Source organism: Carcharodon carcharias, chromosome 5 (genome assembly GCF_017639515.1).
Source record: "Carcharodon carcharias isolate sCarCar2 chromosome 5, sCarCar2.pri, whole genome shotgun sequence".
NCBI lineage: Eukaryota > Metazoa > Chordata > Chondrichthyes > Lamniformes > Lamnidae > Carcharodon > Carcharodon carcharias.
In genome coordinates, this window is record NC_054471.1 from 2,410,735 (window position 1) to 2,428,938 (window position 18,204).

At 46.0% G+C, this 18,204-nt stretch overlaps 1 protein-coding gene across 2 annotated transcripts in view; it reads left to right on the forward strand.

The window, feature by feature from the left end:
- The window catches only part of btbd9 (BTB (POZ) domain containing 9), a 537,933-nt gene that overhangs the window by 285,728 nt on the left and 234,001 nt on the right, over nucleotides 1-18,204 (forward strand). For both annotated transcript variants that reach the window (XM_041188563.1, XM_041188562.1), the window contains exon 7: nucleotides 4,537-4,646. In XM_041188563.1, the coding sequence (XP_041044497.1) occupies nucleotides 4,537-4,646 (110 nt within the window). The remainder of the gene's footprint in view (nucleotides 1-4,536; nucleotides 4,647-18,204) is intronic.

Genomic DNA, 18,204 nt, shown 5'->3' on the forward strand with positions numbered 1-18,204 from the left:
CTGTCTGATCCACAGCAGGCAGAGGCAGGGAATTCCCAGGTCCCCGGCACTCGGAGGAGCTGCTGGAGGTCAGAACGTTGCTGAGTCTGAGTCAGATGAGGAGCCTCTGGACTCGGTCATGTCACAGTTACTGGAGCTGCAAAGGCAGCTTGGGAACATCAGGAAGGGATGTCTGCTACACTCCTCAGATTGTAAGGCACGATGGAGGAGTCCATCCGTCTTCAGACTGAGGTGATAGCACCGGCATTGCCAACGCACCGAGGTTAACACTGGCAGGAGGGCGGCCACCATGGAGACCTTGGTCCAGAATGTCGCTCCTGCCCTGCTGCACGGGCTTAACCCCATCGCTGGCACCATAGTTGGCCTCTGACAGTGTGTATGTGAGCGGGATGCTGGGCAGCTCAATGTCACTCCAGCTACCCCTCCTCCTCACAGAGTCAGCCTGGGGCCCTTGGACACCCATAGGGAGCAGGATCAGTAGGTCCACACTCCGGGGCCATCCACCCAGGTGTCTCTGGGAGTGACCGGCCCATCCGAATCCCCTCTTCCTGAGATCTCAGCAGCTCCAGCTCCACAGGCCGAGGAGGGTGTCACTGCCACACAGCAGGACCCTGAAACCAGGCCGGAGCCCTCCAGGTCTCAGCCATCCAGAGGACACCCGCCAAAGTCATCACAGACAGGGCGTCACAGTCAGCAGCTGCCCCCACCTCCACTGTGGATGTCCGGGGAGCACCAAGACATAGAGGCAGGGTTAGGACAGTTAAGGAGAATTAGTTGCACAGCCTGGGCACGGGTGTTAATCACTTGTACAAACTGATTACTATTGTCAATAAACTCCTAAGGATGTCTCCCTGCCTGTGGCTCCTTCTTCTGATGAGCAGTGTTCTTGTCACTCAGATGTAAAAGCTTTCTGCACAAGATAAAGGCAGTTGTCTCAGTCCAGGGCCTCCTCCCTGTGGCTGTGCAGCCTTCAGACCACAGTGATGGTCCAGCCTCACACTCCCTGGAAACACCTCGATGGTGCTGGTCATTGCTGCCAGAATGTGGTGGGCAGGTGCCACAGAGTTCCCTCATTCTCTCTGTCTGCTCTCTGCACCTTTAAGGAGGGGCTGGCCCTCATCACACCAGCATCTCTGACCAGTGATACTGTGCACCAGCTCTTGAAGGGCTAAGGTGCTGAAGGTGGACACAGCATCAGATGCATCTAAAGTTTCATGGCTGCATCTCTGAGATGGCCCTGACCATGGAGCGCAAGCAAGCTGCCCTCAGCCAGACAGGAGTCAGACATTCTCAGAGGCTGTGTGAAGATTTTAAACTAAAATGGCAGGGGGATGGGAACCGATGCAAGGAGTCAGAGGAGGGGGAATCAAAGACAAGAACAAAAGACAGAAAGCGGAATAAGAAAAGTGATAGTCAGAGAAATCAAGGGCAAGAATCAAACAGAGTCTCAGTGAAAACTAGTGGAAATGGGACAAGTAATGTTAAAAAGACAAGCCATAGAATCATAGAAAAGTTACAGCACAGAGGGAGGCCATTCAGCCCATCTCGTCCATGCCAGCCCGAGGACACCCTGGTGCCCTTTCTAATCCCACCTTCCTGCACCCGGCCCATAGCTTTAAGACTTTGTGCCTTAACGTGAGGAGCATTCGCAATAAAGTGGATGAATTAACCATGCAAATAGATGTAAACAAGTATGAATATAGTCGGGATTACGGAGACATGGCTGCAGGGTGACCAGGGATGGGAACTGAACATCCAGGGGTATTCAGTATTTAGAAGGACAGACAAAAAGGAAGAGGCGGTGGAATTGCATTGCTGGTTAAAGAGGCAATTAACACAATAGTGAGGAAATATATTAGCTCCGATGATGTCGAATCTGTATGGGTAGAGCTGAAAAACACTAAGGGGCAAAAGACGTTAGTGGGGTTTGTGTATAGGCTCCCTAACTGTAGTGGTGATGTTGGGAATGGCTTGAAACAGGAAATTAGAGACACATATAATAAAGGAACATCTGTAATGATGGGTGACTTTAATCTGCATATAGATTGGGCAAATCAAATTAGTAACAATACCGTAGAGGAGGAATTCCTGGAGTGTATACGGGATGGTTTTCTGGACCAATACATTGAGGAACCAATGAGAGAACAGGCCAACCTAGACTGAGTATTGTGTAATGAGAAAGGAATAATTGACAATCTAGTTGTGCGAGGCCCCTTAGGGATGAGCGACCATATTATGATAGAATTCTTCATCAAGATGGAGAGTGACATAGTTGATTCTGAGACTTGGGTTCTGAATCTAGGAAACTACGATGGTATGAGGTGCGAGTTGGCAATGATGGATTGGGAAACTTTATTTAAAGGGATGACGGTGGATAGGCAATGGCAAATGTTCAAAGAGCAAATGAGTGAAATGCAACAATTGTTTATTCCTGTCTCGTGCAAAAGTAAAACAGGAAAGGTGGCCAAACCATGGCTTACAAGGGAAATTAGATATAGTATTAGATCCAAGGAAGAGGCATACAAATTGGCCAGAAAAAAACAACAGACCTGAGGATTGGGAGCAGTTTAAAATTCAGCAAAGGAGAACCAAGGGATTGATTAAGAAGGGGAAAATAGAGTACGAGAGTAAGTTTGAGGGGAACATAAAAACTGACTGTAAAAGTGTGTATTGTGAAGAGAAAAAGATTGGTGAAGACAAATGTAGGTCCCTTACAGTCAGAAACAGGGGAATTTATAATGGGGAACAAAGAAATGGCTGACCAACTAAATACATACTTTGGTTCTGTCTTCACAAAGGAGGACACAAATAACATCCCAGAAATGTTGGGGAACACAGGGTTCAGTGAGAGGGAGGAACTGAAAGAAATCAGTATTAGTAGGAGAATGGTCTTAGGGAAATTGGTGGGATTGAAGGCCGATAAATCCCCAGGGCCTGATAATCTACATCCCAGAGTACTTAAGGAAGTGGCCCTAGAAATAGTGGGATGCATTGGTGGTCATCTTCCGAGATTCTATAGACTCTGGAACAGTTCCTACAGATTGGAGGGTAGCAAATGTAACCCCACTCTTTAAAAAGGGAGGTAGGGAGAAAACAGGGAATTATAGACCAGTCAGCCTGACATCGGTAGTGGGAAAAATTCTAGAGTCCATTATAAAAGATTTAATACCTGAGCACTTGGAAAACAGCGTCGCAGCACTGCAGACCAGGCATCGCAGACTGCAGAGTGAGCCTCCGCAGACTGCAGCACTGCAGACCAGGCATCGCAGACTGCAGAGTGAGCCTCCACAGACTGCAGCACCACCGACTGCAGCATCGCAGCACTGCAGACCAAGCATCGCAGACTGCAGAGTGAGCCTCTGCTGCCTGCAGCACTGCAGACCAGACATCGCAGACTGCAGAGTGAGCCTCCACAGACTGCAGCACCACCGACTGCAGCATCGCAGCACTGCAGAGCACGCCTCCGCAGTCTGCAGCACCACAGACTGCAGCTCCACTGACTGCAGCACCACAGACTGCAGCTCCGCTGACTGCAGCGTCGCAGCACTGCAGACCAGGCATCGCAGACTGCAGAGTGAGCCTCCGCAGACTGCAGCACTGCAGACCAGGCATCGCAGACTGCAGAGTGAGCCTCCACAGACTGCAGCACCACCGACTGCAGCATCGCAGCACTGCAGACCAAGCATCGCAGACTGCAGAGTGAGCCTCTGCTGCCTGCAGCACTGCAGACCAGACATCGCAGACTGCAGAGTGAGCCTCCACAGACTGCAGCACCACCGACTGCAGCATCGCAGCACTGCAGACCAGGCATCGCAGACTGCAGAGTGAGCCTCCACAGACTGCAGCACTGCAGACCAGGCATCGCAGACTGCAGAGTGAGCCTCTGCTGCCTGCAGCATCACAGACCACAGCACTCACCATCCTAATTTCACAGTCTGGGTTTTAAGTGGGTGCCAAACTAGATGGATACTGATGACCTATTTGGAGGATTAATGAATTTGAAACTGTTCGGAGGTGGAGAAAATAAAATTGCTGTATCAAGGTGTTCAGAATTCTGAGAGATGCAAATAAACTGAACCTGAAAAATCAGTGTAAATATATCTGGGGCGCTGGGTCAACTAGGAAGCAAAGGGTTAAACAGAATGTTTGAATTGATCCACTTTACACTATGTGTACTGTATGTGAAATAGATTGTATGAAGAGACAATGCAGGCAGATAATAGTTTGAAATGTCAAACAGGTTTGACAATTGGGGAATGTGAAATGTGATCCATGTGCTAACTCAGTACCTTTCACAATTCCATTTTGTCATCTTGAGTTAATGTTTGATTTATTGACAGCATCCATTTTGCAATGTAATATCTTTTACCTATTTACTGTCATCACTAACACTTGCATTATTATCCTGATCAGAGGTCTCTTGCAGATCCTATTATTAATCATAGCTGTCCCTGTAAGCAGATGTGTCCTGTCGGAGTGTGTGGACATATGATGGAATGATGAACTTTTCCTGACGCCGAATATAATTCTTTGCAGATATATCCGCATTGTTGGAACACACAACACTGTCAACAAGGTTTTCCACTTAGTCTCGTTTGAATGCATGTTTACCAACAAGCCCTTCTCATTGGATTCTGGATTACTGGGTAAGTCATCATTTTCTCCCTTTCTGCTGTCATATATGTGTTTTGTCTGTTTCTGTTGTCTGACCTTGAGCAACCTGGTCCTTTTGGATTCTGAGTTAACCACTCCATCCCCAACACCACCTATCGTCACCTCCATAACACCACCTGATACTGCCCCTGCTGCAACCCTCATCCAGGCCTTTGTCAGCTCCAGACTTGACTATTCCAATGTTCTCCTTGCCTACCTCCCACCTTCCACCCTCCATAAACCTGAACTCATCCAAAACACTACTGCTCGCATCTTAAGTCGCTCAAAGTCCCATTGACCCCATGTTCATTGACCGACACTGGCTCACGGCCTCAATCTTAACATTCTCATCTTCATGTTCAAATCCCTTCATGGTATCACTACTTCCTCTCTCTGTAAACTCCTCCAGCCGTAAAACAAACAGTCACAAACAAGGGCAACATAATAACCTTTCATTTCCAGGCACAGTTCAGGGGAATTTTTGTATTAATTTTGCTTTCAGAGCTGATGGGATATCTCTATCAGGAAAGACTGAACCAACTGGGGCTCTCTGCTCCAGAAAAGAGGAGTGACCTGATAGAGGCTTATCAAATTGGGTTTGATAGGGTGGACATCAAGAAGACATTTCCACTTATGGAGGAATATAAAACGAGAGGTCATAAATATAAGGTAGTTGTATAATAAACCCAGTAAGAAGATACCTCTGCTTGAAATTATGCTCTAATTTTAACTTCTATATCATTAATAATCCAGGGAACTCTGGCGTGGGATGCCTTTCCCTTTCCCTTCAGGGAAACGTATGTACTCTGTGCACAAGTCTATTGCATTTTGAAGGCTTCTTACTCTTCAAAGGTTGGTCTGCCTAATATCTTTTAATTCCAATCCAACTGGACCAGATCCCTTTCGAACGCACTGAAATTAGTCCAACTCCCCAGTTAACTTTTTTTATACTTGATTGCTCCTTGACTTTTTCCGTAACTATCCTAAATCTGTTGATAGTATGATCACTATTCCCAAAATGCTACCACCCCACAACCCAAGAAGCCAGGGCATTCACTTTCTCCGCATGCAATCTTGGTGCTCACCTCTTGAAGTTGGCTTTGCATCAGGCAAACTATACACGTATTCTCTCCAGTTTTGATAACTTTGTGCAAAATATGCATTTGTTCTCAGTGCAATCAGTTGAGGTGAGGTGAGAGTGACTGCCCTTGACATCAAGGTAGCATTTGACCAAGTGTGGCACCAAGGAGCCCTATCAAAACTGGAGTCAATGGGAATCAGGGGGAACACTCTCCGCTGGTCAGAGTCATACCTAGCACGAAGGAAGATGGTTATGGTTGTTGGAGGTCAGTCATCTCAGCCTCAGGACATCACTGCAGGAGTTCCTCAGGGTAGTGTCCTCGGCCCAACCATCTTCAGCTGCTTCATCAATGACCTTCCTTCCATCATAAGGTCAGAAGTGGGGATGTTCGCTGATGATTGCACAATGTTCAGCACCATTCGCGACTCCTCAGATGCTGAAGCAGCCCATGTCCAAATGCAGCAAGACCTGGACAATATCCAGGTTTGGGCTGACAAGTGGCAAGTAACATTCATGCCACACAAGTGTCAGGCAATGACCATCTCCAACAAGAGAGAATCTAACCAGTGCCTCTTGATGTTCAATGGCATTACCATCACTGAATCCCCCACTATCAACATCCTGTGGGTTAGCATTGACCAGAAACTGAACTGGACTAGCCATATAAATACTGTGGAATCCTGTGGCGAATAACTCACCTCCTGACTCCCAAAGTCTGTCTACAATAGAACCATAGAGAAGCTAAGGTGCAGAAAGAGGCCATTCAGCCTATGATGTCTGCGCCGGCCATAATAAGAGATGAAAAATAAACCAGCCGCTCATTTTAACCCCACTTTCCAGCACCTGGTCCATAGCCTTGCAGGTTACAGCACTTCAAATGTAGAGCCAGGTACCTTTTAAATGAATTGAGTGTTTCGGCCTTGACCACCAACTTGGACAGTGAATTCCAGACCTCTGGGTGAAAAGGTTTTCCTCGTGTCCCCTCTAACCCTTCTAATCACCTTAAATCTATGGCCCAGGTAATTGACCCCTCAGTTTGCAGAAACAAGTATTTCCTGGCTCTATCCACTCTATCCAGGCCCGTCATAATTTTGTACACCTCAATTAGGTCACCCCTCATCCTCTTCTGTTCTGAGGAAAACAACCCCAGCCTAGACCACCTACAAGGCACAAGTCAGGAGATACTTGCCTGGATGAGTGCAGCTCCAACAACACTCAAGAAGCTGGACACCATCCAGGACAAAGCAGCCGCTTGATTGGCACCACATCCACAAACATTCACTCCCTCCACCACTGACGCACAGTAGCAGCAGTGTGTACCATCTACAAGATGCACTGCAGGAACTCACCAAGGCTCCTTAGACAGCACCTTCCAAACCCATGACCACTACCATCTAGAAGGACAAGGGCAGCAGACACATGGGAACACACCACCTGGAAGTTCCCCTCCAAGTCACTCACCATCCTGACTTGGAAATATATCGCCGTTCCTTCACTGTCGCTGGGTCAAAATCCTGGAACTCCCTCCCTAACAGCACTGTGGGTGTACCTACACCACATGGACTGCAGCGGCTCAAGAAGGCAGCTCACCACCACTTTAAAAACAAAAATTTTTTTATTCATTCACAGGATGTGGGCTTCGGCCTTGACCACCAGCTTGGGCAGTGAATTCCAGACCTCTGGGTGAAAAGACTTGTGCCTTGTAGGTGGTCTAGGCTGGGGTTGTTTTCCTCAGAACAGAAGAGGACGAGGGGTGACCTAATTGAGGTGTACAAAATTATGACGGGCCTGGATAGAGTGGATAGAGCCAGGAAATACTTGTTTCTGCAAACTGAGGGGTCAATTACCCGGGGCATATATTTAAGGTGATTAGAAGGGTTAGAGGGGACACGAGGAGATATTGCCCATCCCTAGTTTCCCCTTGAGAAGGTGGTGGTGAGCTGCCTTCTTGACCCGCTGCAGTCCATGTGGTGTAGGTACACCCACAGTGCTGTTAGGGAGGGAGTTCCAGGATTTCGACCCAGCGACAGTGAAAGAACGGTGATATATTTCCAAGTCAGGATGTTGAGTGACTTGAAGGGGAACTTCCAGGTGGTGATGTTCCCATCTATCTATTTACTGCCCTTGTCCTTCTAGATGGTAGCGGTCGTGGGTTTGGAAGGTGCTGTCTAAGGAGCCTTGGTGAATTCCTGCAGTGCGTCTTGTAGATGGTACACACACTGCTGCTACCTTGCGTCGGTGGTGGAGGGAGTGAATGTTTGTGGATGTGGTGCCAATCAGGCAGCTGCTTTGTGCTGGATGGTGTCAAGTTTCTTGAGTGTTGTGGGAGCTGCACTCATCCAGGCAAGTAGAGAGTATTCCATCACACTTCTGACTTGTGCCTTGTAGATGGTGGACAGGCTTTGGGGAGTCAGGAGGTGAGTTACTCGCTGCAGGATTCCCAGCCTCTGACCTGCTCTTGTAGCCACAGCACTTAAATGGCTAGTCCAGTTTAGTTTCTGGTCAGTGGTAACCCCCAGGATATTGATAGTGGGGGATTCAGTAATGGTAATGCTATTGAACATAACATAAGAACTAGGAGCAGGAGTAGGCAATTCAGCCCCTCGAACCTGCCCCGCCATTCATTACGATCATGGCTGATCTCATTTCTGCCTCAACTCCAATTTCCTGCCCTCTCCCCATAACCTTTCACCCCATTACTAATTAAAAATCTGTCTATCGCCTCCTTAAATTTATTCAGCGTCTCGGCATCCACTGCACCCTGAGGTAGTGAATTCCACAGATTCATGACCCTTTGAGAAAAGTAATTCCTCCTCATCTCTGATTTAAATCTATCACCCCTTAGCCTAAAACTATGGTCTCTCATTCCAGAATGGCCCACAAGGGGAAACATCAGCTCCACGTCTACTTTGTTTATCCCCTTTAGCATCTTATATACCTCAATTAGATCTCCTCTCATCCTTCTAAACTCTAGCGAGAATAGGCCTAAACTGCTCAATCTCTCCTCATAAGACAAACCCCACATCGCTGGAATCAATCTAGTGAACCTCCTCTGAACCGCCTCCAATGCAACTACATCCTTCTCAAGTAAGGGGACCAAAACTGTGCTCAGTACTCCAGGTGCAGTCTCATCAATGCCTTGTACAGTTGCAACAACACTTCCCTATTTTTATACTCTATTCCTTTAGCAATAAATGCCAAAATTCCATTTGCCTTCCTTATTACCTGCTGTACCTGCATACTAGCTTTCAGCGATTCATGAACGAGGTCACCCAGATCCCTCTGCACTGAAGCATTCTGAAGTTTCTCTCCATTTAAATAATAAGTCGCCTTTTTATTCTTCTGACCAAAATGGATAACCTCACACTTATCTACGTTAAACTCCATCTGCCAAATTTTGGCCCATTCACCTAACCTGTCCATATCCATTTGTAAATTTCTTATTTCTTCATTGCAACTTACTTTCCCACCTATTTTGGTGTCATCTGCAAATTTAGCTATAGTACCTTCTATCCCTGAATCCAATTCATTAATATAGATTGTAAACAGTTGGGGCCCAAGGACCAAACCCTGAGGCACCCCACTAGTTACAGCTTGCCATCCAGAAAAAGACCCATTTATCCCGATTCTCTGCTTTCTGTTGGTTAGCCAATCCTCTATCCAAGCTAATATATTACCCCTAACTCCGTGTGAACTTGGTTTGTGTATTAATCTTTTGTGCAGCACCTTATCAAAGGCCTCCAGATATCCTATATCTACAGGGTCCCGATTATCCACTTTGCTTGTCACATCTTCAAAGGACTCTAATAAATTAGTCAAACACAATTTACTTTTAATAAAACCATGCTGACACTGATGGATTGCATTTTGACTTTCCAAATGCCCCATTACTACTTCCTTAATAATGGATTCCAACAATTTCCCAATGACAGACATTAAACTAACTGGTCAATAGTTTCCTATTTTCTGCCTCCCCTCCTTTTTGAATAAGGACGTTATATTAGCACTTTTCCAATCCACTGGAGCCTTACCAGAATCCAGGGAATTTTGGACTATTATAGGCAATGCATCCACTATCTCTGCTGTCACTTCCTTTAAGACCCTGGGATATAGGCCATCAGGTCCTGGGGACTTGTCACCCTTTATTCCCAATGGTTTGCTCAGGACTTTTTCTCTAGCGATGGTGATTATTCTAAGTTCCTCCTTCTGTATACCCTCTGCACTACCTGTTACTATTGGGGTGGTACTAGTGTCCTCTACCGTGAAAACTGAGGCAAAATATTGATTAAGCATCTCTGCCATTTCTGCATTCCCAACTATTAACTCCCCAGTCTCATCCTCCAAGGGACAAACATTCACTTTAGCTACTCTCTTTCCTTTTATATACTTGTAGAAGCTTTTGCTATCAGTTTTTACATTTTGCGCTAGTTTTCTTTCATAATTTGCCTTTGCTCTTTTTATTATTTTTTAGTAACCCTTTGTTGATCTTTAAAAGTTTCCCAATCTTCCAGCCTGCCACTGACCTTTGCAATTTGGTTTGTCTTAGTTTTTGCCTTTATGTTATCTTTAACTTCCTTGCTTAGCCATGGATGCTTTTTCCCCCTCTTACCATCTTTCTTCCTCTTTGGAATGTATTTTACTTGGGAGGAATTGAATATCTCCTTAAATATCTGCCACTGTTCATCAACTGTCCTACCTTGTGGTCTTCCTGCCCAGTCCACTAGGGCCAAACCTGCTCTCATACCTATGTAGTTCCCTTTGTTTAACTCCAGAACGCTGTTTCTCACTCTCAAACTGAACTTGAAATTCTAGCATGCTATGATCACTCTTTCCTAGAGGATCCTTTACTATGAGATCATTAATTAATCCCATCCCATTACACAAACCCAAATCCAGAATAGCCTGCTCCCTGGTTGGTCCCACAACATATTGCTCCAAGAAACAATCTCTAATACACTCTATGAACTCTCCCTCGAGGCTACCCTTGCCAATTTGATTAGTCCAGTCTATACGCATATTAAAATCACCCATGATTATTGCTGTGCCTTTCTTACATGCTCCCAGTATTTCCTGGTTTATACTGTGCCCTACTGATGAACTACTGTTTGGGGACCTATAGATTACTCCAACCAGGGACTTCTTTCCCTTGCTATTTCTTATTTCTACCCAGACTGACTCTACGTCTTGCTCTCCAGTGTTTATATCATTCCTCAGAATAGCATTGATCTCTTCCTTTACTAACAAAGCTACACTACCTCCTTCTCGTTCCTGCCTATCCTTCCGAAACACTGAGTACCCTTGGATATTCAACTCCTAAACCAGTTCATAAAAACAAAAAACTGCGGATGCTGGAAATCCAAAAAAAAAACAGAATTACCTGGAAAAACTCAGCAGGTCTGGCAGCATCGGCGGAGAAGAAAAGAGTTGACGTTTCGAGTCCTCATGATCCTTCAACAGAACTTTGTTGAAGGGTCATGAGGACTTAAAACGTCAACTCTTTTCTTCTCCGCCGATGCTGCCAGACCTGCTGAGTTTTTCCAGGTAATTCTGTTTTTGTCCTAAACCTGTTCTCCCTGTAACCACGTCTCAGTAATAGCCACTAAATCATACCTATTTATCTCTATTTGTGATTTTAACTCATTAGTTTTATTCTGAGTTCTACGCACATTCGGATACAAAGCCTTTAAGTTTGCCCTAATGTCAATTTTCCCTATTCTTATATGACTCTTTGGTGCAATATGGTGTTCACACACTCTGTCCCTTCCTTTCACTTTTTGATAACAATCAGCCTCGTCACTAACCTGCATTCTTACCCTCTCCTTAAACTTTGATATTTTATATTTCCATGCAACTGAACCCTCCCCCTTACTGTTTAGTTTAAAGCCCCATCTACAACCCTAGTTATGTGATTCGCCAGGACACTGGTCCCAGCATGATTCAAGTGGAGCCTGTCTGAACGGAATAGCTCCCTCTTTCCCCAATACTGGTGCCTCAATGTCCCATGAATTCGAACCCATTTCTCCCACACCAATCTGTGAGCAACACGTTTACCTCTTTAATCTTATTGACCCTGTGCCAATTAGCTCATGGCTCAGGTAGTAATCCGGAAATTATTACCTTTTTGGTTCTGCTTTTTAATTTAGCCCCCAGCTGCTTGTATTCCCTCAGCAGAACCTCTTTCCTCATTCTACCTATATCATCGGTACCTATGTGGACCGCGACAACTGGATCTTTCCCCTCCCACTCCAAGTTCCTCTGCAGCCCAGATGAAATATCCTTAACCCTGGCACCAGGTAGGCAACACAGCCTTTGGGACTCTCGACCCTGGCTACAGAGAACAGTATCTATTCCCAACTATACCATCCCCGATTACAACTACATTTCTCTTTTCTGCCCCCACGTGAATAGCTCCCTGTACCTTGGTGTTGTGGTCAGTTTGTTCATCCTCCCTACAGTCCCCGCTCTCATCCACACAGGGAGCAAGAATCTCGAACCTGTTGGATAAGGGCAGGGGCTGAGGCTCCCACAGTGCTACTTCCTGGATCCCTCTACCTGCCTCACTCAGTCACACCCTCCTGTCTCTGACCACTAGCCGAATTTAAGGTAGTTAATCTAAGGCGTGCGACTGTCTCCTGAAACACAGCATCCAGGTAACTCTCCCCCTCCCTGATGTGTCGCAGTATCCGAAGCTCAGACTGCAGCTCATCAACTCTGAGCTGGAGTTCCTCAAGCAACCAACATTTGCTACAGATGTGGTCACTGAGAACCACAATGGGGTCCACCAGCTCCCACATCATGCAGCTACAACACATCGCTTGGCCCTGCATCTCTATTTTATTTAATTAGCTTTTCAATTTGTTTTTAAATTTCCTTCTGGTCTTTAGTTTATCAATCTGTAAAATATTTCTCCAATTTACCTTTAATCTGAAAGCAAGTTAGAATAGATATTCAAAATACACTTTTTAAAATCAACTGGAACTCGCTCTCTGAGTGTTCAGCCTCCAATCCTGGGCCCCAGTCGTCCCCTGTAATCTGAGGGGCAAGGGGCGATGGTCGGATTCTCTCTTGTTGTAGATGGTCATTGCCGGACACTTATGTGGCATGAATGTTACTTGCCACTTGTCAGCCCAAGCCTGGATATTGTCCAGGTCTTGCTGCATTTGGACATGGGCTGCTTCAGTATCTGAGGAATCGTGAATGGTGCTGAACATTGTGCAATCATCAGCGAACATCCCCACTTCTGACCTTATGATGGAAGGAAGGTCATTGATGAAGCAGCTGAAGATGGTTGGGTCGAGGACACTACCCTGAGGAACTCCTGCAGTGATGTCCTGGAGCTGAGATGACTGACCTCCAACAACCACAACCATCTTCCTTTGTGCTAGGTATGACTCCAACCAGCAGAGAGTTTTCCCCCTGATTCCCTTTGACTCCAGTTTTGCTGGGGCTCCTTGATGCCACACTCGGTCAAATGCTGCCTTGATGGCAAGGGCGGTCACTCTCACCTCACCCCGGGAGTTCAGCTCTTTTGTCCATGTTTGAACCAAGGCTGTAATGAGGTCAGGAGCTGAGTGGCCCTGGCAGAACCCAAACTGGGCATCAGTGAGCAGGTTCTTGTGAAGCAAGTGCCACTTGATAGCACTGTTGATGACCCCTTCCATTAATTTACTGATGATGGAGAGTAGACTGATGGGGCGGTAATTGGCCGGGTTGGATTTGTCCTGCTTATTGTGCACAGGACATACCTGGGCAATTTTCCACAGAGCTGGGTAGATGCCAGTGTTTTAGCTGTTCTGGAACAGCTTGGATAGGGACGTGGCAAGTTCTGGAGCACCAGTCTTCAGTACTATTGCTGGAATATTGTCAGGGCCCGAAGCCTTTTGCAGTATCCAGTGCCTTCAACCATTTCTTGATATCACGTGGACTGAAACGAATTGGCTGAACACTGGCATCTGTGATGCTGGAGACCTGGAGGAGGCCAAGATGGATCGTCCATTCGACACTTCTGGCTGAAGATTGTTGCGAATGCTTCAGCCTTATCTTTTGCACTGATGTGCTGGGCTCCTCCTTCATTGAGGTTCGGGATATTTGTGGAGCCTCCTCTTCCAGTGAGTTTTTTAATTGCCCACCACCACTCACGTCTGGGATCCAGAGTCGATGTTGAGGACTCCCAGGGCAACTCCCTCCTGACCATATACCACTGTGCTGCCACGTCTGCTGGTCTGTCCTGCCAGTGGAACAGGACATACCCAGGGATGGTGTGGGTGGTGTCTGGGACATTATCTGTAAGGTATGATTCCATGAGGATGACTATGTCAGACTGTTGCTAGACTAGTCTGTGAGACAGCTCTCCCAATTTTGGCACTAGCCCCCAGATGTTAGTAAGGAGGAGTTTGCAGGGTCGACAGGACTGAGATTGTCGTTGTCGTTTCCGGTGCCTAGGTCAATGCCGGGTGGTCCGTCTGGTTTCATCCCTTTTTTGTGACTTTGTAGCAGTTTGATACAACAGAGTGTCTGGCTCAGCCATTTCAGAGTCAACCACATTGCTGTGGGTCTGGAGTCACATGTAGGCCAGACCAGGTAAGGACGACAGATTTCCTTCCCTAAAGGACGTTAATGAATCTGATGGATTTTTACAACAATCGACAATGGTCCCATGGTCATAATTCAGCTTTTAATCCAGATTTTTATTGAATTCAAATTGCACCATCTGCTGTGGTAGGATTCGAACTTGGGTTTCCATTGCATTACCCTGAGTTTCCTGATTAGCCTAATGGCAGTTGCCATGGCACCACTGCCTCCCCCAAATTCCACCGGCTGCTATGGTGGGACGAGAGCATTAACCTGAATTACTAGTTCAGTGACATAACCACTCAGTCGATGAGGGTAATGCTGTTGATGTGGTGTACCTGGACTTTCAAAATGCATTTGACGCAGTGCCATATAACAGACTTGTGAGAAAAGTTATTGCTCAGGGAATAAAAGGGACAGTAGCAACATGGATACAAAATTGGCTGAGAAGTAGGAAGAAGTAGAAGAAGAGAATAATAGTCAATGGATATTTTTCAGGCTGGAGTGAGGTTTGTAGTGGAGTTCCCCAGGGGTCAGTATTGCTTGTCCTGATATATATTAATGATCTAGATCTTGGTGTGCAGGGGACAGTTTCAAAGTTTGCAGATGGTACGAAGCTTGGGAGTGTTGTGAACTGCGAGGAGGATGGTGCGGAACTTCAAAAGGACATAGACAAGTTGGTGGAGTGAGCAGACAGGTGGCAGATGAAGTTCGTTGCCGAGAAGTGTGAGGTGATGCATTTTGATAGGAAGAACATAGACAATATAAAATATGGGGTGAAATTTTGAAGGAGGTACAGGAGCAGAGAGACCTGGGTGTGTATGTGCATAGATCATTGAAGGTGGTAGGACAGATGAAGAGAGCAGTTAATAAAGCATTTAGTATCCAGGGATCTATTAATAGGGGCATAGATACAAGAGCAGGGAGGTTATGCTGAATTCATATAAAACACTCATTAGACCTCAGCTGGAATATTGTGTACAGTTCTGGGTGCCATATTATAGGAAGGATGTGAACACATTGGAGAGAGTACAGCAGAGGTTTACAAGAATGGTTCCAGGGATGAGAAACTTCAGCTATGAGGATAGATTGGAGAGGTTGGGATTGTTCTCCTTGGACAGAAGGTGAAGGTTTGATAGAGTTGTTCAAAGTCATGAAGGCGCTGGACAGAGTAGACAGGGAGAAACTGTTAACAAAAACAGAATATCTTATTTCACCCCTCTCCTAATATTCACTCAGTTCTGTCAAAGGGTCATGAGGACTCGAAACGTCAACTCTTTTCTTCTCTGCCGATGCTGCCAGACCTGCTGAGTTTTTCCAGGTAATTCTGTTTTTGTTTTGGATTTCCAGCATCCGCAGTTTCTTTGTTTTTATCTCTTATTTAAGGGAGAAACTGTTCCCATTTGTAAAAGGATTAAGAATGAGAGGGCACAGATTTAAAGTAATTTGCAAAAGAAGCAAATGTGAGGTATGAAAAACTTTTTCACACGAGTGGTTCGGGTCTGGAATGCATTGTCTGGAAGTATAGTGGAGGCAGGTTCAATCGAGGCATTCGAGAGGGCATCAAATGATTATTTGAATAGAAACAATGTGCAGGGGTACGGGGAAAAGGCAGGGACATATCACTAGGTCATAATGCTCATTTGGAGAGCTGGTGCAGACACGATGGGCCGAATGGCCTCCTTCTGTGCCATTAAAATTCTGTGATGCTGAGATTCCTCGTTGCCCATGTTTGACCTGATGCCAAGAGATTTCATGGAGCCTGGCATTGATGTTGAGGACTCCCAGGGTAACTCGCTCCTGACTGTATACCACTGAACCACCACCTCTGCTGGATCTGTCCTGCTGGTGGGACAGGACATACCCAGGGATGGGGATGGTGGTGTCTGGGACATTAATTTGGTGCCTGGCTCCCCATACTTTCTATACAGAACCTCTTTCCAAGTTCTACCTATGTTGTTGGTACCTACATGGACCACGACCACTGGATCTCTCCCCCTCCCACTGCAAGTTCCCCTCCAGCCCTGAGCAGATGCCCCGAATCCTGGTGCTGGGCAGGCAATACAGCCATCTGGACTCTTGCTCTTTGTGACAGGGAACAGTGTTAATCCCCCTCACTATTCTGTCCCCTACTACCACTACATTCCTGTTTGCTGCCCCCGCTTGAATGGCTTCCTGTACCACGGTGCCATGGTCAGTTTGCTCATCCACCCTGCAACCCCCACTCTCATCCAAGAAGCTGAGAGAACCTCAAACCTCAAACCAAACAATTACAGAGTCTCACACTGCCGCACTCCTGCCCTCTGGGTCCTCTTACCTGCCTCACTCGCAATCAGACCCTCCTGTCCCTGGCCACTGACCAAATCAGAAGACCCTATTCTAAGTGGTGCGACCACCTCGGGTAACTTTCCCCCTCCCTGAGGTGTCACAGTGTCTGCAGCTTAGCCTCCAGCTCAATGACTCTGAACCAAAGCCCCCTCGAGCCACAAACACTTACTGCAGATGTAAGACTGCAGACTGGATCACAATGTTATTCAGGAGCTCAACATGTTGCATCCTTGACACATCACCTGTCCTGCAATTCTTCACTTGTCATTGTTAACTACTTAAATTATTTTATTCAATTAATTATTTTTTAAATACTTTTTATTAACCTTACCACCAGTTTGTATTCTTTCTTTCACAGAATCTTTACAGTGCAAAAGGAGGCTATTCGTCCCATCGAGTCTGCACTGGTTCTCTGAAAGAGCATTCCAACTAGTCCCAATCCCCTGCCTAATCCCCGTAACCCTGCACATTCTCTCTGTTAAGGTAGCAATCCAATTCCCTTCTGAATCCCTCAATCAAACCTGCCTCCATCACCCTCTCAGGAAGTTTGTTCCAGACTCCAACTATCCTCTGGGTGAAAAAAAATTTCCTTGCATCACATTTACTCCTTTTGCCAATTATTTTGAATCTGTGCCCTCTCATTCTTGATATACTCTTGAGGGAGAACAGTTTCTCGCTATTTATCCTGTCCATACCCCTCAGGATCTTGAATACCTCTGTCAAGTCTTCTCTCAGCCCTCTTTTCTCCAAGGAAAACAATCCCAACTTATCCAATCTATCCTCATAGCTACAGTTCTTTATCCTGGGAATCATTCTGGTGAATCTCCTCTGTACTTTCTCTAATCCCTTCACATCCTTCCTCAAGTATGGCATCCAGAACTGGACACAGTGCTCCAGCTGAGGCCTAACTAGTGTCTTATACAAGCTCAACATGACTTCCTTACTCTTGTACTCAATGCCCCTATTAATAAAGCCTAAGATACTATATACTTTAACTGCTCTCTCAACATGCCCTGCCATTTTCAATGACCTATGTACATATACACCGAGGTCCCTCTGTTCTTGCACCTCCTTTAGAGGCTCTCCATTTATTTTATTATGTCTCACCATATCCTTTCTGCCAAAATAAATCACCTCACACTTCTCTGCATTGAACTTCATCTGCCACGTGTCTGCCCACTCCACCAACATGTCTATGTCCTTTTGAAGTTCAAGACAATCCCCATCACAGCTTCAGTCTTCGTATCATCGTGACCTGCACACCACAGTCTAGGTCATTAATATATATCAGGAGGAGAAAGGGTCCCAACATTGACCTCTGGGGAACTCCACTAGAAACTTTCCTCCAATCTGAAAAACAACCATTTATCACTACTCTCTGCTTCCTGTCGCTCAGCCAATTTCTTATCCAAGGGTCTACTTTCCCTTTTATTCCATGAGCTAGAATTTTGCTCACAAGTCTGTTTAAAATCCACGTACACTACATCAACAGCATTTCCTTTATGAACCTTCTCTTTTACCTCCTCAAAAATTTCCAGCCAGTTAGTTAAACATGATTTTCCCTTGATGAA